Source organism: Humulus lupulus, chromosome 7 (assembly GCF_963169125.1).
Source record: "Humulus lupulus chromosome 7, drHumLupu1.1, whole genome shotgun sequence".
Classification (NCBI taxonomy): domain Eukaryota; kingdom Viridiplantae; phylum Streptophyta; class Magnoliopsida; order Rosales; family Cannabaceae; genus Humulus; species Humulus lupulus.
In genome coordinates, this window is record NC_084799.1 from 62822200 (window position 1) to 62834865 (window position 12666).

General features: G+C 33.5%; 1 protein-coding gene across 1 annotated transcript; it reads left to right on the forward strand.

Annotated features, from left to right (window-relative positions):
• Positions 1-1623: 1623 nt before the first annotated feature.
• LOC133792790 (protein TIC110, chloroplastic) lies at positions 1624-8937 on the forward strand. The gene is made up of 15 exons (XM_062230735.1): positions 1624-2326; positions 2717-2776; positions 2866-2989; positions 3136-3204; positions 3315-3413; positions 3607-3673; positions 4803-4867; positions 4947-5041; positions 5201-5328; positions 5465-5562; positions 6320-6536; positions 6688-6842; positions 7069-7194; positions 7293-8276; positions 8431-8937. Exons 1-15 carry the CDS (start codon positions 1800-1802, stop codon positions 8671-8673), a joined length of 3057 nt encoding a protein of 1018 aa, XP_062086719.1. The 5' UTR covers positions 1624-1799; the 3' UTR covers positions 8674-8937.
• The last annotated feature ends 3729 nt before the right edge of the window (positions 8938-12666 follow it).

Genomic DNA, 12666 nt, shown 5'->3' on the forward strand with positions numbered 1-12666 from the left:
TGAAAATAAAACATGTGCGCAAAGTGATTGACCAAGTCAAAAAATGATTTTTATTCTTTTATTGATAATAAAATGAGATTACAAATAATTTGAGTTTTAATTAGGGCATAAAACCCCAACAATTCTCCCTTGAGTCCTTAAGTTATAAATTATTATTTTTAATCAAATTTATAAGTTTTTTATAATTGTGTTTAATACTTTCTTATATAAATTAAACACACAAAAAATAGGGGTGCACAAAAAAACCGCTAATCCGCCCCACCCGCCCAACCCATCAAAATTCGTCCACTTTGAACCCCGTCTATTAAAAAACCTGTCGAAATTTAGTTGGGTTAAACCCAACCTGCCACAATATGGGTTGGGTACGGGTTGCAATAATATAAAGAGAGTCCAACATGCACCCACCACTTTTTTTGTTGTATATATATATATTTAGTAATAATCTAAATCTAAAAATACAACCCATAAATGATTCATTGAAATTTATAAAGTTTGTGACTCTTTTAATTTGTTTGATGGATATATTGAATTTTGGAATGTGAATTATTATATTCTTTATATTTATACATATATATATTTATAGTAGTCCCAAGATTTAACTTTTTTGAATGAAAGCTTTTGTTACTATGAGATTAATGGTGCTAACTTAGAAATTGTGTATAAAAACTTGTTTAGGAAAAATAGATGAAAAAAAAATAGTGTTACTTGTATTGATGGTTAAATATTAGTGAAAATAAAACTCAAATTGTTGAAATTATTAATGTATGAATTGGTGAGTTTAAAACTATTTATAATTTGTATAATTTCAATAATTATTATACTAATTGTTAGAATTTTTTTGTGGAGTTTTAAATTCAAGTTTGAGATACGATAATATTTTATCAAGTTATTATTTATGATAACGTTGATGAGTAAATATAATATAAGTTTGAACTTTATAGTCTATAATTTTTTGGTTTTTTTTTTAAAAATATCATAAGTTGATAATTTCGAACTTTAAATTAACCTAAGCCGCCCATAAAATCGCCTATATCCGCCCATAAAAAAATCGCACAAACTGCATATTTGTTGGGCGGTTATGGATTGCATTTTTCTAAAAGCACCAAATTAAAAAACCGCACAAAACCCGCCTAATCCGTCTGCTGTGCACCCATACATAAAAACATGGTGGTGCACACACAATGTTCTAAAAAGAAAAGAGAGAAAATAAAGGAAATTTTAATAATTAAATATTAAAATTTTGTATTATGTTAGCTTAGTTTTTTTTTTTCTTTAATTTTATTTATACTGTGTAGATGTTCATTATATTTATTTTATACTATTCGATTCAAAGGCAGATTTTAGAGCATTAATTTGATAAATGGCATGCTAAAAAGAGTTACAATGAATTTTGAAATTTTGTACATTTTAGAACAAAAGTACTTTGCAAAACATCAATTTCTGTTGTAGTTGAGCTTAAATTCTGTATAAATCTATATAAAACAATGAGTTAAATTTATTTATTTTTTTTCATAAAAAGAATGTTATAAGTTATATTTTAAGGGGAGAAAAATGAAGGCCCATTTAGACACAACCGGTCCATACTGCAATGCTAATCACTGATTCACTGTAATGTAAAGTAATATAATCTTGTCTTCTTCAATTCGCTTCTATCCTTTTATCTTCTTCTTCTTCTTCGTTAAACCCTATATAATCCTTTTCCCTTAGCCCCAGCTGGGAGGGACCTTCATTCAACTCCAGATTCCAACCCTCTCAAACGACGTCGTCTTCTTCCTCCCTCCCTTCTTCTCAGGGGAGCCATGAATACCTCTTCCCTCCTCGCTCCTCCTTCCACTCCTCGCCCTTCTCTTCTCCGCTCTCCCTTCCTCAACCCCATCCCTCTTCGAACCACCGCCTCCCGCGCCACTGCCCATTCACGACGACGCCGTTTTAGGGTCTCCGTTCCCCGGAGTGCCGCCACCCCCTCCTCCTCCGACCAATCAACCGTCGCCACCTCACCCCCTCCCAATGTTTTCGGAGGCTCAAAGGAGCTCACAGGGATTCAACCCTTGGTTGAGAAGTTTTCGCCGCCGGTTAGACTAGCCACTTCGGCAATTATAGTCGCTGGCGCTGTTGCGGCTGGGTACGGGTTGGGGTTCCGGTTCGGCCAGTCCCGTAACGCGGCTTTGGGCGGGGCCGTGGCGCTTGGTGCTGCGAGTGGGGCTGCCGCTTATGCTCTGAACGCATGTGTTCCTGAGGTTGCTGCGGTGGAATTGCACAATTATGTGGCCGGGAGCGACGACCCCAAAGCTGTGAAAAAGGAGGAGATTGAGGCGATTGCCAAGAAGTCAGTTTTCGTATGCATTGCCTTTTTTATTTTAAATGCGATTTGTTGTTTGTTTCCAATTTCAGTGAAGTCAATCACAATGATGAAATTGGTTGTTACGTGATAGTTTTATGAATGTTAGTGTTGTGTAGAATTTGGATAATGATCATTGATGGGGTTGGTATATGAGGGCTTTATATGCTGTCATTGGATATTGTTCTTCTTTGAGCTCATTTTTTTTTAATGAGCATTGTTTGGACTGTTGATTTGGGAAATTCACACTATCTCATATTTGCTAATGTTAGGCCTATGATTGTGACAAGCATTTAGTATTTGTGTTATTGTTGTCGTAGCTAACTATGACTCCTGTGTTTTTGTAATCTCATTTCCTGTTCAATTTTTTGTTGTTAGATACGGTGTGAGCAAGCAGAACGAGGCTTTTAATGCAGAGCTTTCTGACCTATATTGCCAGTGAGCTAAACACAGTCTCTAAGTTATGCATTTTAGGTTTGTCAATTAGAAAGGAATTCCTTTCCTAAAATTTGTTGTTTCCTTTCCAGATTTGTTTCTTCTGTTCTTCCGCCAGGAAGTCAAGAGCTTAGCGGAGATGAAGCTGATACGATCATAAATTTCAAGAATGCTTTGGGCATTGATGACCCTGAGGCAGCTGCAATGCATATGGAGGTACTCACTAATCACTGTGTGTGATGTTGTTGGCTTTCATTGACTTCAAGTTAGCCCATGGCCATGATTGTATGTATGTGTGTGTTTCTCTCAATGACTTTTTATCCCTCATCCCTGAAACTGGGTTAGTCCTTGTTGGTTTCCAGATTGGTCGAAGACTATTTAGGCAAAGGCTTGAGACTGGAGATCGGGATGGAGACTTAGAGGAACGTCGGGTAGGTCTTTCAGCTAGTTTACTTATTGAGCTTTATGGTTTCTATGGGATATCAGGTAATACTGGATGAAGATACGGAGCTTGAGCATTATTAGTGATTCTCCAGTGCAGGCATTTCAGAAGCTGATTTATGTTTCAACTCTTGTTTTTGGAGATGCATCGTCTTTCCTTTTACCTTGGAAACGAGTATTCAAAGTCACTGATTCACAGGTACTTTTAATTTTTGCCTTAGGTGGTCGTAATTCCTAACATTTTTGTCAAGTTCTTTCGTCCAACAACTTGCATTTGGATTCATCAAAACCTTACATGTATCCAATGTATATATTATTATATCTTTTGGTAGTTAATATTTTTATTTTCCAAGTGCCCATGTAAATTATATGTACAATTTTTTTTCTCTCAGGTTGAGATTGCTATTCGTGATAATGCTCAGAGGCTATATGCCACTAAGCTGAATTCAGTTGGCACAGGTATTACTGTCATGCATTAAGCACTTTAGTTGTATTAGATGAATTACACTCCGATGGTTTTTTTATATTCTGAGCTGATTGGATACTTTCTATGTTATTCATTCCTTCGGGAAAACTATACCGACTCCCTTGATTCATGTCAAAACTATATGACACCATTGTGTATTCTAAAATGATTTTAAAATCTGTGAAAATTTAGCCTTTGATTATGTATTCCTTTAATATATATATTTTGTTTTTATACAAAAAATTGAAATAAATAAATAAAATAATTGAAAAGTTAGTCAAATTTAGCTAAAAGAGGATGGCTTTGTATTTATATAAATTGGTTTTTACCGAATTTTTGGGTTAATATCAGTTGTAACGTTGAAATGAGCTATGACTGGCTATGCATTGTTTATTTATATTTTTGTTTTGTTTGGTTGAAGTAATGATTTGATCAATTGTTTGTTACATTCTTAGTCTTAAGTTCTTGGAGTGATCGGTAGGGAGGTTTATGAATTTATTTCTCCAGTATTTTAAAACAAAAAATAAGTTGTAACGTAAAGATCCATGTAGGGATGCACATTTTCTCCATGGGAACCCGCCCCTGCCCGTCTAAATGGGGAACGAGACGGGGACGGGGATAATTTTTAACCCTCGAATGTTAAATGGGGCAGGGGTGTAGATGACACCCCCGCTCCGACGGGCCCCCGTTTAAATTATTGTATATTTTTTTAATATTTTATATGTTTCTTTATGTGTTATTGTAGTATATTAGTAACTTTTTTAATATTTTAAATTTTATTTGGGATCATATTTAATATTTTAAATCATAAATATTGTGTAATATTTTAATTTACTATTTTTATTTTAAAATTTTCATCTAAAATTGAGTTTTTAAATAAATGGGTTTATTGTGGGATTCCCCGCCCCAATAGGGGATTCCCCACCCCATTCCCGACGGGGAATAAGCGGAGATGGGGCGGGGACAGGGGTTAAAATTATAAATGGGGACGGGGAGCACTCCCTGCCCCATGTGCATCACTAGATCCATGTGATTAATTGGTTTATACCGCATCCACATGCTTAAATTTGAAGTTTTCTTTTACCTTTCCTTAAATGATATTATTTGCTACATTTTTCTCAGATATTAGTGTAGACCAGCTATTTAGCCTCAGGGAAGCACAACTCTTGTATCGACTTTCTGATGAGGTACCTTTTCAGTATACAATTGATAGTCTTTCTGCAGCTCGTCAATAGGTGTTTATTTTGATATTTCTGCTTCATGCAGCATGCTGGGGACTTGTTCAGGGAGCATACAAGGAAACTGGTTGAGAAACACATCTCTTCTGCACTTACTACACTGAAGTCTAGAACAAGAGCCACGTATACTCTCTACTTTCACACATTGTTGCTTTTGTAGTAATGTTTGTGTCATACAACACGATTAATGGTTTGCTAAAAGCCTTGGAGTTTGATATTTCTGTGAGTACTTGTATTCTGGCATGTATCATTTGCATTATCTTATAAACTTGGGATTTCCAGTCAGGGAGTTACACAGGTTGTGGGGGAGCTTGATAAAGTACTTGCTCTCAATAATTTACTTATTTCATTGAAGAACCATCCAGACTCAAATCGCTTTGCTCCTGGGGTTGGTCCAGTTTTTTTATTAGGTAAGGATCCCTACAAAGTTAATCCATATACAAAGAAATGGTATTTAAAATAACTACTAGCATATTTGTAATGGCGTAATTTTTGACATGAAGAATGCTCAAGTTTTTGGTGAATTTGTGCTCTAATGTTATGTAGATGGTGAGTATGGTGATAAAAAGATGGACGAGTTAAAGCTTCTTTTTAGAGCCTATGTATCAGATGCATTATCTGGTGGTCGCATGGAAGAAAATAAGGTACCAAACAGCCTTTTTAATGCCTAGATAATTATTTAAAAGGAAATTGTGTACAGCTTTTTGTGGTACGATCCAATGATTACTTTATGAGCACAACCCCCTCTCTCTCATCCCTAGTTTTTATTTGTATGTCTCCTCTTCTTACAACATTGATATTTATAATTTCATTTTTGTTTTCCAATAATGCTTTTGGTGTCTATGACCTTTTTTCCTGGGATGACAAGAATAATTATTGGATTCTCAATCAATCTTACTTTGCTCCTTGCCTGTGGTTTCGAAAACAGGCTTGTAATAATTTAGTAAAATCTATAGTTAGCTGATACTTTTATGCTCTAGTAATGAGTTATTTCTTTTCCTTTTGAAATTTTCACTGAACGCATCTTATAGTTTTTAAGAGTTACTATATTAATTTTTTCTGATTCGCTTATGGTGGATTAAGCAAATGCAGGCTAATTTACAAGACTAGTATTATTAATGTGAAAACATTTACTGAGCTGATAGTACTTGCTATCAGTTAAAAGTCACTAGAAGTAAGAATTTAATTTTCAGCCTTGAGAGATTGCTACATATATAGGGAAGTTCCCACATATAATATCATACTTCGTCTCTTATGTTAGTCAACTGCTGCTGCATTTGAATAGCCAAATTTTCCCTTTTGTTAGACGTGTTTCTCTTTTTTTCTTCTTTTCTAAATTAAGTTAATGTTTTATTATCATGGTCTTGTTTGCTCTAATAATTTTCATTTTGGTTCATGTAGCTATCCTCTTTGAATCAATTAAGGAATATATTTGGCTTAGGAAAACGAGAAGCAGAAGTTGTTGTGCTTGATGTTACTTCAAAGGCGTATCGCAAACGACTTTCACAGGCTGTTACTGGGGGTGATTTAGAAGCAGCAGATAGCAAAGCAGCCTTCCTTCAAAAGCTCTGTGATGAGCTGCACTTTGACCCACAAAAGGCCAGTGAGATTCATGAAGGTAATTTTGTTTATTATTTCTCATATTATCGGTAAATATTGAAGCTCAAGTTTTCTATTTGTGATGTCTAAAAATTAGGTATAGTTTACTTTATGCCTTTCCACTATTACTATTAGCATCTAACTTTTTTTTTTTTTAATACTGTCTAAAGAAATTTATCGGCAAAAGCTTCAGCAATGTGTGGCTGATGGAGAGCTAAGCGAGGCGGATGTCGCTGCCTTGCTGAGGCTTCGTGTCATGCTTTGTGTACCTCAGCAGACAGTTGAAGCAGCCCATTCAGATATTTGTGGCACTTTGTTTGAGAAGGTAACCATAAATTGAATGTTCTATTTTTTTTTTTTTTTGCCAGTATGAACTGGTAAGCTTTCTTTATTATTATATGATGGAGTTTTATTTATGGCCAGCTCGTGGAAAACTTGACGGAGCAAAAATTGTATTTTGTAGCTAATATGTGTCCGTATTGCTCTCTAGTCTGACTTCATAGTTCACTTCTGAAACTAGCTCTAATATTTATATTTAAAAACAAATCCAGGTTGTGAAGGAAGCAATTGCAGCTGGAGTGGATGGTTATGATGCAGATTTAAAGCAATCTGTCAGAAAGGCAGCACATGGTTTGAGATTGACTAGAGAGTCTGCCATGTCAATTGCCAGTAAGGCTGTAAGTACTGCAATCATTTATTTCTCTTTGTTTTAATTGTTTAATTACATCCGGTTGGTCTTCTCTCTTTTTTCTAATCACCTTTGTGATTTATGTAGGTCCGAAAGATTTTTATCAACTATATAAAACGAGCTCGGGCTGCTGGAAATCGTACTGAATCAGCAAAAGAACTTAAAAAGCTCATTGCTTTTAACACCTTGGTTGTGACAGAGTTGGTAAAAGATATTAAAGGGGAATCGTCTGATACTGATATGCCTTCAGAAGAGCCTGTAAAGGAGGAAGAGAAACACATCGAAGACGATGAGGATGAAGAATGGGAGTCTCTGCAGACACTCCGGAAAATAAAGCCTAATAAGGAGCTTGCTGCAAAGATGGGGAAGCCTGGGCAGACTGAGATAACTCTTAGGGATGATCTGCCAGAAAGAGATAGGACTGACCTATACAAGACATACTTGCTTTTCTGTCTAACCGGGGAAGTGACTAGAATTCCATTTGGTGCACAGATCACTACGAAGAAAGATGATTCAGAATATGTTTTCCTAAATCAGCTTGGTGGTATTTTGGATTTGGATGCAAAAGAAATAGTTGAAGTACATAGGAGCTTGGCCGAGCAAGCTTTCAGGCAACAAGCAGAGGTGATTTTAGCTGATGGACAATTGACAAAGGCCAGAGTGGAGCAGCTTAGTGAGCTGGAGAAACAAGTTGGTTTGCCTTCACAATACGCACAAAAGATCATTAAGAACATAACAACTACAAAAATGGCAGCTGCTATTGAGACAGCCATTGGTCAGGGAAGACTGAACATTAAACAGATTAGAGAACTCAAGGAAGCGAGTGTTGATTTGGACAACATGATTTCTGAGAGCTTGAGAGAGAACCTTTTCAAAAAGACCGTGGATGAAATTTTCTCATCAGGCACAGGAGAGTTCGATGAGGAAGAAGTATATCAGAAAATCCCACTGGATCTTAACATTAATGCCGAGAAGGCAAGGGGCGTTGTTAAAGAGCTTGCCCAGAGCAGGTTATCAAATTCGTTGATCCAGGCTGTTTCATTACTGAGACAGAGAAATCGTCAAGGAGTGGTACGACGTGTTAACAAATACTACTTTCCTCTCTTCTTATTTTAATTATTGTAATTGTTACGAGGCTTATGCTTTTGAAGGCTACATGTGAATTTGCCAGTAGATTTAAATGGATAGAGTGGATGTTTGAAGCTGGGTTTTTCTGCTATTGCAGGTTTCATCTCTTAATGACTTGCTGGCTTGTGACAAGGCCGTACCTTCGAAACCCCTTTCGTGGGAGGTACCCGAGGAGCTGGCCGATCTTTACTCCATATACCTGAATAGTGAACCAGCACCTGAAAAGCTCTCCCGTTTGCAGTATCTTCTTGGTATAAGTGACTCAACGGCAGCTGCTCTTGGAGAGATGGGAGATAGACTACTTGCTGTTGGAGCAGAGGAGGAAAAGTTTGTATTTTGATGTTGAAGTGGGCATCAGAGTGAAAGGCCACACATATGGAGCAATAAAGTCTTTGCCTGATTGGCTCATTTTTGTTCATCACTTTTTTTTTTTTTGGTTGGAGTAAAGGGTATTGTTGAAAAGGAAATGAATAGAATGGTAAGATTGTTAGAGAAATGTCAATGAAAAGCTAGATGTTGAAACTCTTAGAATGCCGTAAGATTTGTAGAATGAATGCCTTTTGTTTTATTGTGCAAGCAATGTTATGAGGAAATATTTGATGTATCATTGCAGCATTTTAAGAAAATAAAATCAATTACATGGTTGAAACTCGAAAGAAGCTGAAAACGTCTGACATTCGAAATCCGGATTGAAATGGGAAAAGTTGATAACTATCTACTTGTACGACTTGAAATATTTAGTTGAACTTCATCGAACTTTTCAAATTACCTTTATTTGAGTGCATGGTTTTAAGTAAGTATTGTTGTATGAGTGCATGGTTTTAAGTGTTGTTGTATGTGTATATTATAGTTAAATTGGAAATACATTTTAATTGTAGTGTGTTATATATATGTATGACAATTATATTTATATGATTGTATTCAATTTATAAAAAATTATTTTTTTTAAATATAAAAATCAAAGCTTAAAAAGTAAATTACAAATCTTAAAATGCAAACAACAATCATATAAAATATAAACCTCAAGACATAAAATCTAAATTACAACATTTTAAAAGTTTAACCTAAGGCTTAAAATCTAAATCACAATTCTTCAAAATATAAACCATAAAGCTTTAAATATAAACCATCACTCTTTAAAATTTAAACCACAAACCTTAAAAATAAACCGCGACTTTTAAAAATTTAAACTATAAGGCTTAAAATCTAAATCACGACAATATAAAATATAAATCATAATCTTTTAAAATTTAAACCACAAGACTTAAAATTTAAACGTCTCTTTAAAATTTAAACAACATCTCTTTAAAATTTAAACCACAACTCTTCAAAATTTAAACTACGATGCTTGAATTTAAACTACGACTCTTTAAAATTTAAATTACAATGCTTAAAAGTTAAACTACTAGGCTTAAAATCTAAACCATGACCATATAAAATATAAAACATGATCATTTAAAATCTAAACCACGTCTCTTTTAAAATTTAAACCACTAAGCTTAAAATTTAAACCATAAGACTTAAAATTTAAACCACAAGACTTAAAATTTAAACCATGACTTTTTAAAATTTAAACCACAATGCTTAAAAGTTAAACCAATAGGCTTAAAATCTAAACCACGATCATATAAAATATAAACCACGGCTCTTTAACATTTAAATCACTAGTCTTTAAAATGTAAACTACAAAGCTTAAAATTTAAACTATGACTTTTTAACATTTAAACCATGACTCTTTAAAATTTAAACCACAAGGCTTAAAAGTTAAATCACGTGATTAAAATCTAAACCGCGACCATATAAAATATAAACCACGATCCTTTAAAATCTAAACCACAACTCCTTAAAATTTAAATCACCAGTCTTTAAAATTTAAACCACAAGACTTAAAATTTAAACCACAAGGCTTAAGAGTTATACTATTAGGCTTAACAAAATAAAATAGGGTTTATACATTTTTGGACCCTGTGTTTTTTCCCATTACCTGTTTGGACCCTGTGTTTTGACAAATTACTTTTTGGACCCTGTGTTTTGACAAATTACTTTTTGGACCCTATGTTTTGTAAAATAGTCAAAATAGAACCATAAACTCAATTTTGATAAAGAAAAATTTGAATATAACAACACAATTTTTAAGCAGAATGATTTTATTTTTGTTTTGAATTGTTAGTTTGGTAAATTATTTGTGATTTTAGTTGAGAAAACATTGACCAAAATCGGGTTTAGGGTTCTATTTTAACTATTTTACAAAACACAGGGTCCAAAAAGTAATTTGTCAAAACACAGGGTCCAAACAGGTAATGAGGAAAAATACAGGGTCCAAAAAGGTATAAACCCAATAAAATATAAAGATTTTTAGCTATTAATTTATCTATGTATTTGTTGTGTTTATTTGTTATTAAATATTATTCAAAGCTATTGACTGTTGGGGTTTATGCCCTAATTAAAACTCAATTTCTTTGTAATCTCATTTTATTATCAATAAAATAGTAGAAATCATTTTTTGACTTGGTCAATCACTTTGCTCACATATTTTATTTTCATGATTATTTGTTTAATATGAACTTCTATTAAATCCCGAGCATATAACTAATCGTATCTATAGTGGCGTAATCACACTGGAATATAAATACGATTATATGTTCAGACATACATTAATCCTAAGATTAGTCAGTGCACAGGATTTACACTGACTTGCCAATGTACAATATGATCCACTTACACATTGCAGTGTTATGTTCTTTCCAGAATATTAGCAAAGTAGATAAGATCAGAAGTATTTGTTACATCGGACTGGACCGATATTGATATGATAAGTAAACATATTGTTATTATCTATTATAGTCATATCATATAGTTGATCATAGGTCAATTCAATCTCAATTCTGAGTGGTTAGTATTCTAATTGATTATATTATTTGAGTTTTTTGACTTGTTCGTTACTAGCTTACCCTACAAACTAGCCCATACTTACATCTTGGGAACTCGGTAGTATAATTGAGTGAGAGTGTTAATCATAGATATGCACATCTATAACTTTTGATGAAGAAGTGAAACAATGGTTTCCTTTTAGTTTGTCTCAATGTGCTAAATGATAGAGATCTCATTTTAGTAATTAATATTAGTTTAACGAAATATCATTTACAATGAACTAAGCATTTTAAGGATAAAATACAATGAAGGGTAAAATGATATTTTAGTCTCATCTCATTGTAGACAGTTTATAGAGGATTGAGTGACAATTATGGTTGTAACAATGGATAATTAATAACGTATCTATATTGGTTATAGAGCGCTCTATGAATTCAAGAATGCAATAATGAGTCTTTAGTGGAGTCACGAGGAATTAATAAGATAGTAAATTTATTTGTTAAATTTATGATAACTTATTGGAGCTTGATTTCATAGGCCCATGGTCCCCACTGTAACTTGGATAAAATCATCTAGATAGTCTCAATTAATTGATTTAATTATCAAAGTTGACCATGTGAATTTTGGATAGTTTCACAGAGTTATACAATTTAGAGAAGAAAAGAGATTTTAGGGCAGATTTATTAATTAAGGAAAATTGGTGTCTAAATTAATAAACAAGTTTAAATCAAGGTTCAAATTATAAATAATTAATTTGATAAATGATTTAATTAATTATTCAATAGAAAATAATAGAGACCTTGATTTTAAGTCCAATGAGCTTATAATTAAATGAGAAATTTCACGGGCCTAAAGCCCATGAGAATTTTGACCCAATGACTGATATTATCTATTATTTTATTGATTTTTAATTAAAATCAATGACATAATTGAGCCTATAAAAGGAATGCTAAATGAGAGTTGAAATCAATTTTTTGAATCACTTGTTTTGAGAAGATCAGAAGATATATTCTTGATGCTCTAGGTTTTAGATTCTCTCTACAACATAAGTAATTTTCTAAGCCTCAATATTCTCTTATCTTCTTCTTCTCTTTGTATCTATCTCATGTGTTGAGAATTGTCCACTCTATTCTAGGTGATTCTAAGGATACTTTGGAAGACTGAAGAAATTTGAAGATCGGTTCAGTTTCTTAGTGATACCCTGCGACAAAAAGGATACAAGAGTTAGAGAAACTGAATGAATGACTAATTCATTCTGCTGCGTATAATGTAAGTGTTCTTATCATTATTTCTGTTTGAATTCAATTATAGAAACACGTTATAGGTTGCCTTATATTAATGTGTTTAATATATGATTTACATGAAAATAATTAAGATCCTGTATAAGTTTTCCCAACAACTGGCCTTAGAGCATTTGGTAATCTTTATTTTCATGCATGAACATGGTAAAAATTGAATTATT

What these genes read in the sequence shown, in the direction of transcription:
- LOC133792790 (XM_062230735.1), top strand. Translation starts at nt 1,800, where the DNA reads ATGAATACCTCTTCCCTCCTCGCTCCTCCTTCCACTCCTCGCCCTTCT. An exon ending in AAGTCTAGAACAAGAGCCAC is followed by an intron (nt 5,042 to 5,200) that starts GTATACTCTCTA and finishes TGGGATTTCCAG; the next exon opens with TCAGGGAGTTACACAGGTTG. An exon ending in GTCGCATGGAAGAAAATAAG is followed by an intron (nt 5,563 to 6,319) that starts GTACCAAACAGC and finishes TGGTTCATGTAG; the next exon opens with CTATCCTCTTTGAATCAATT.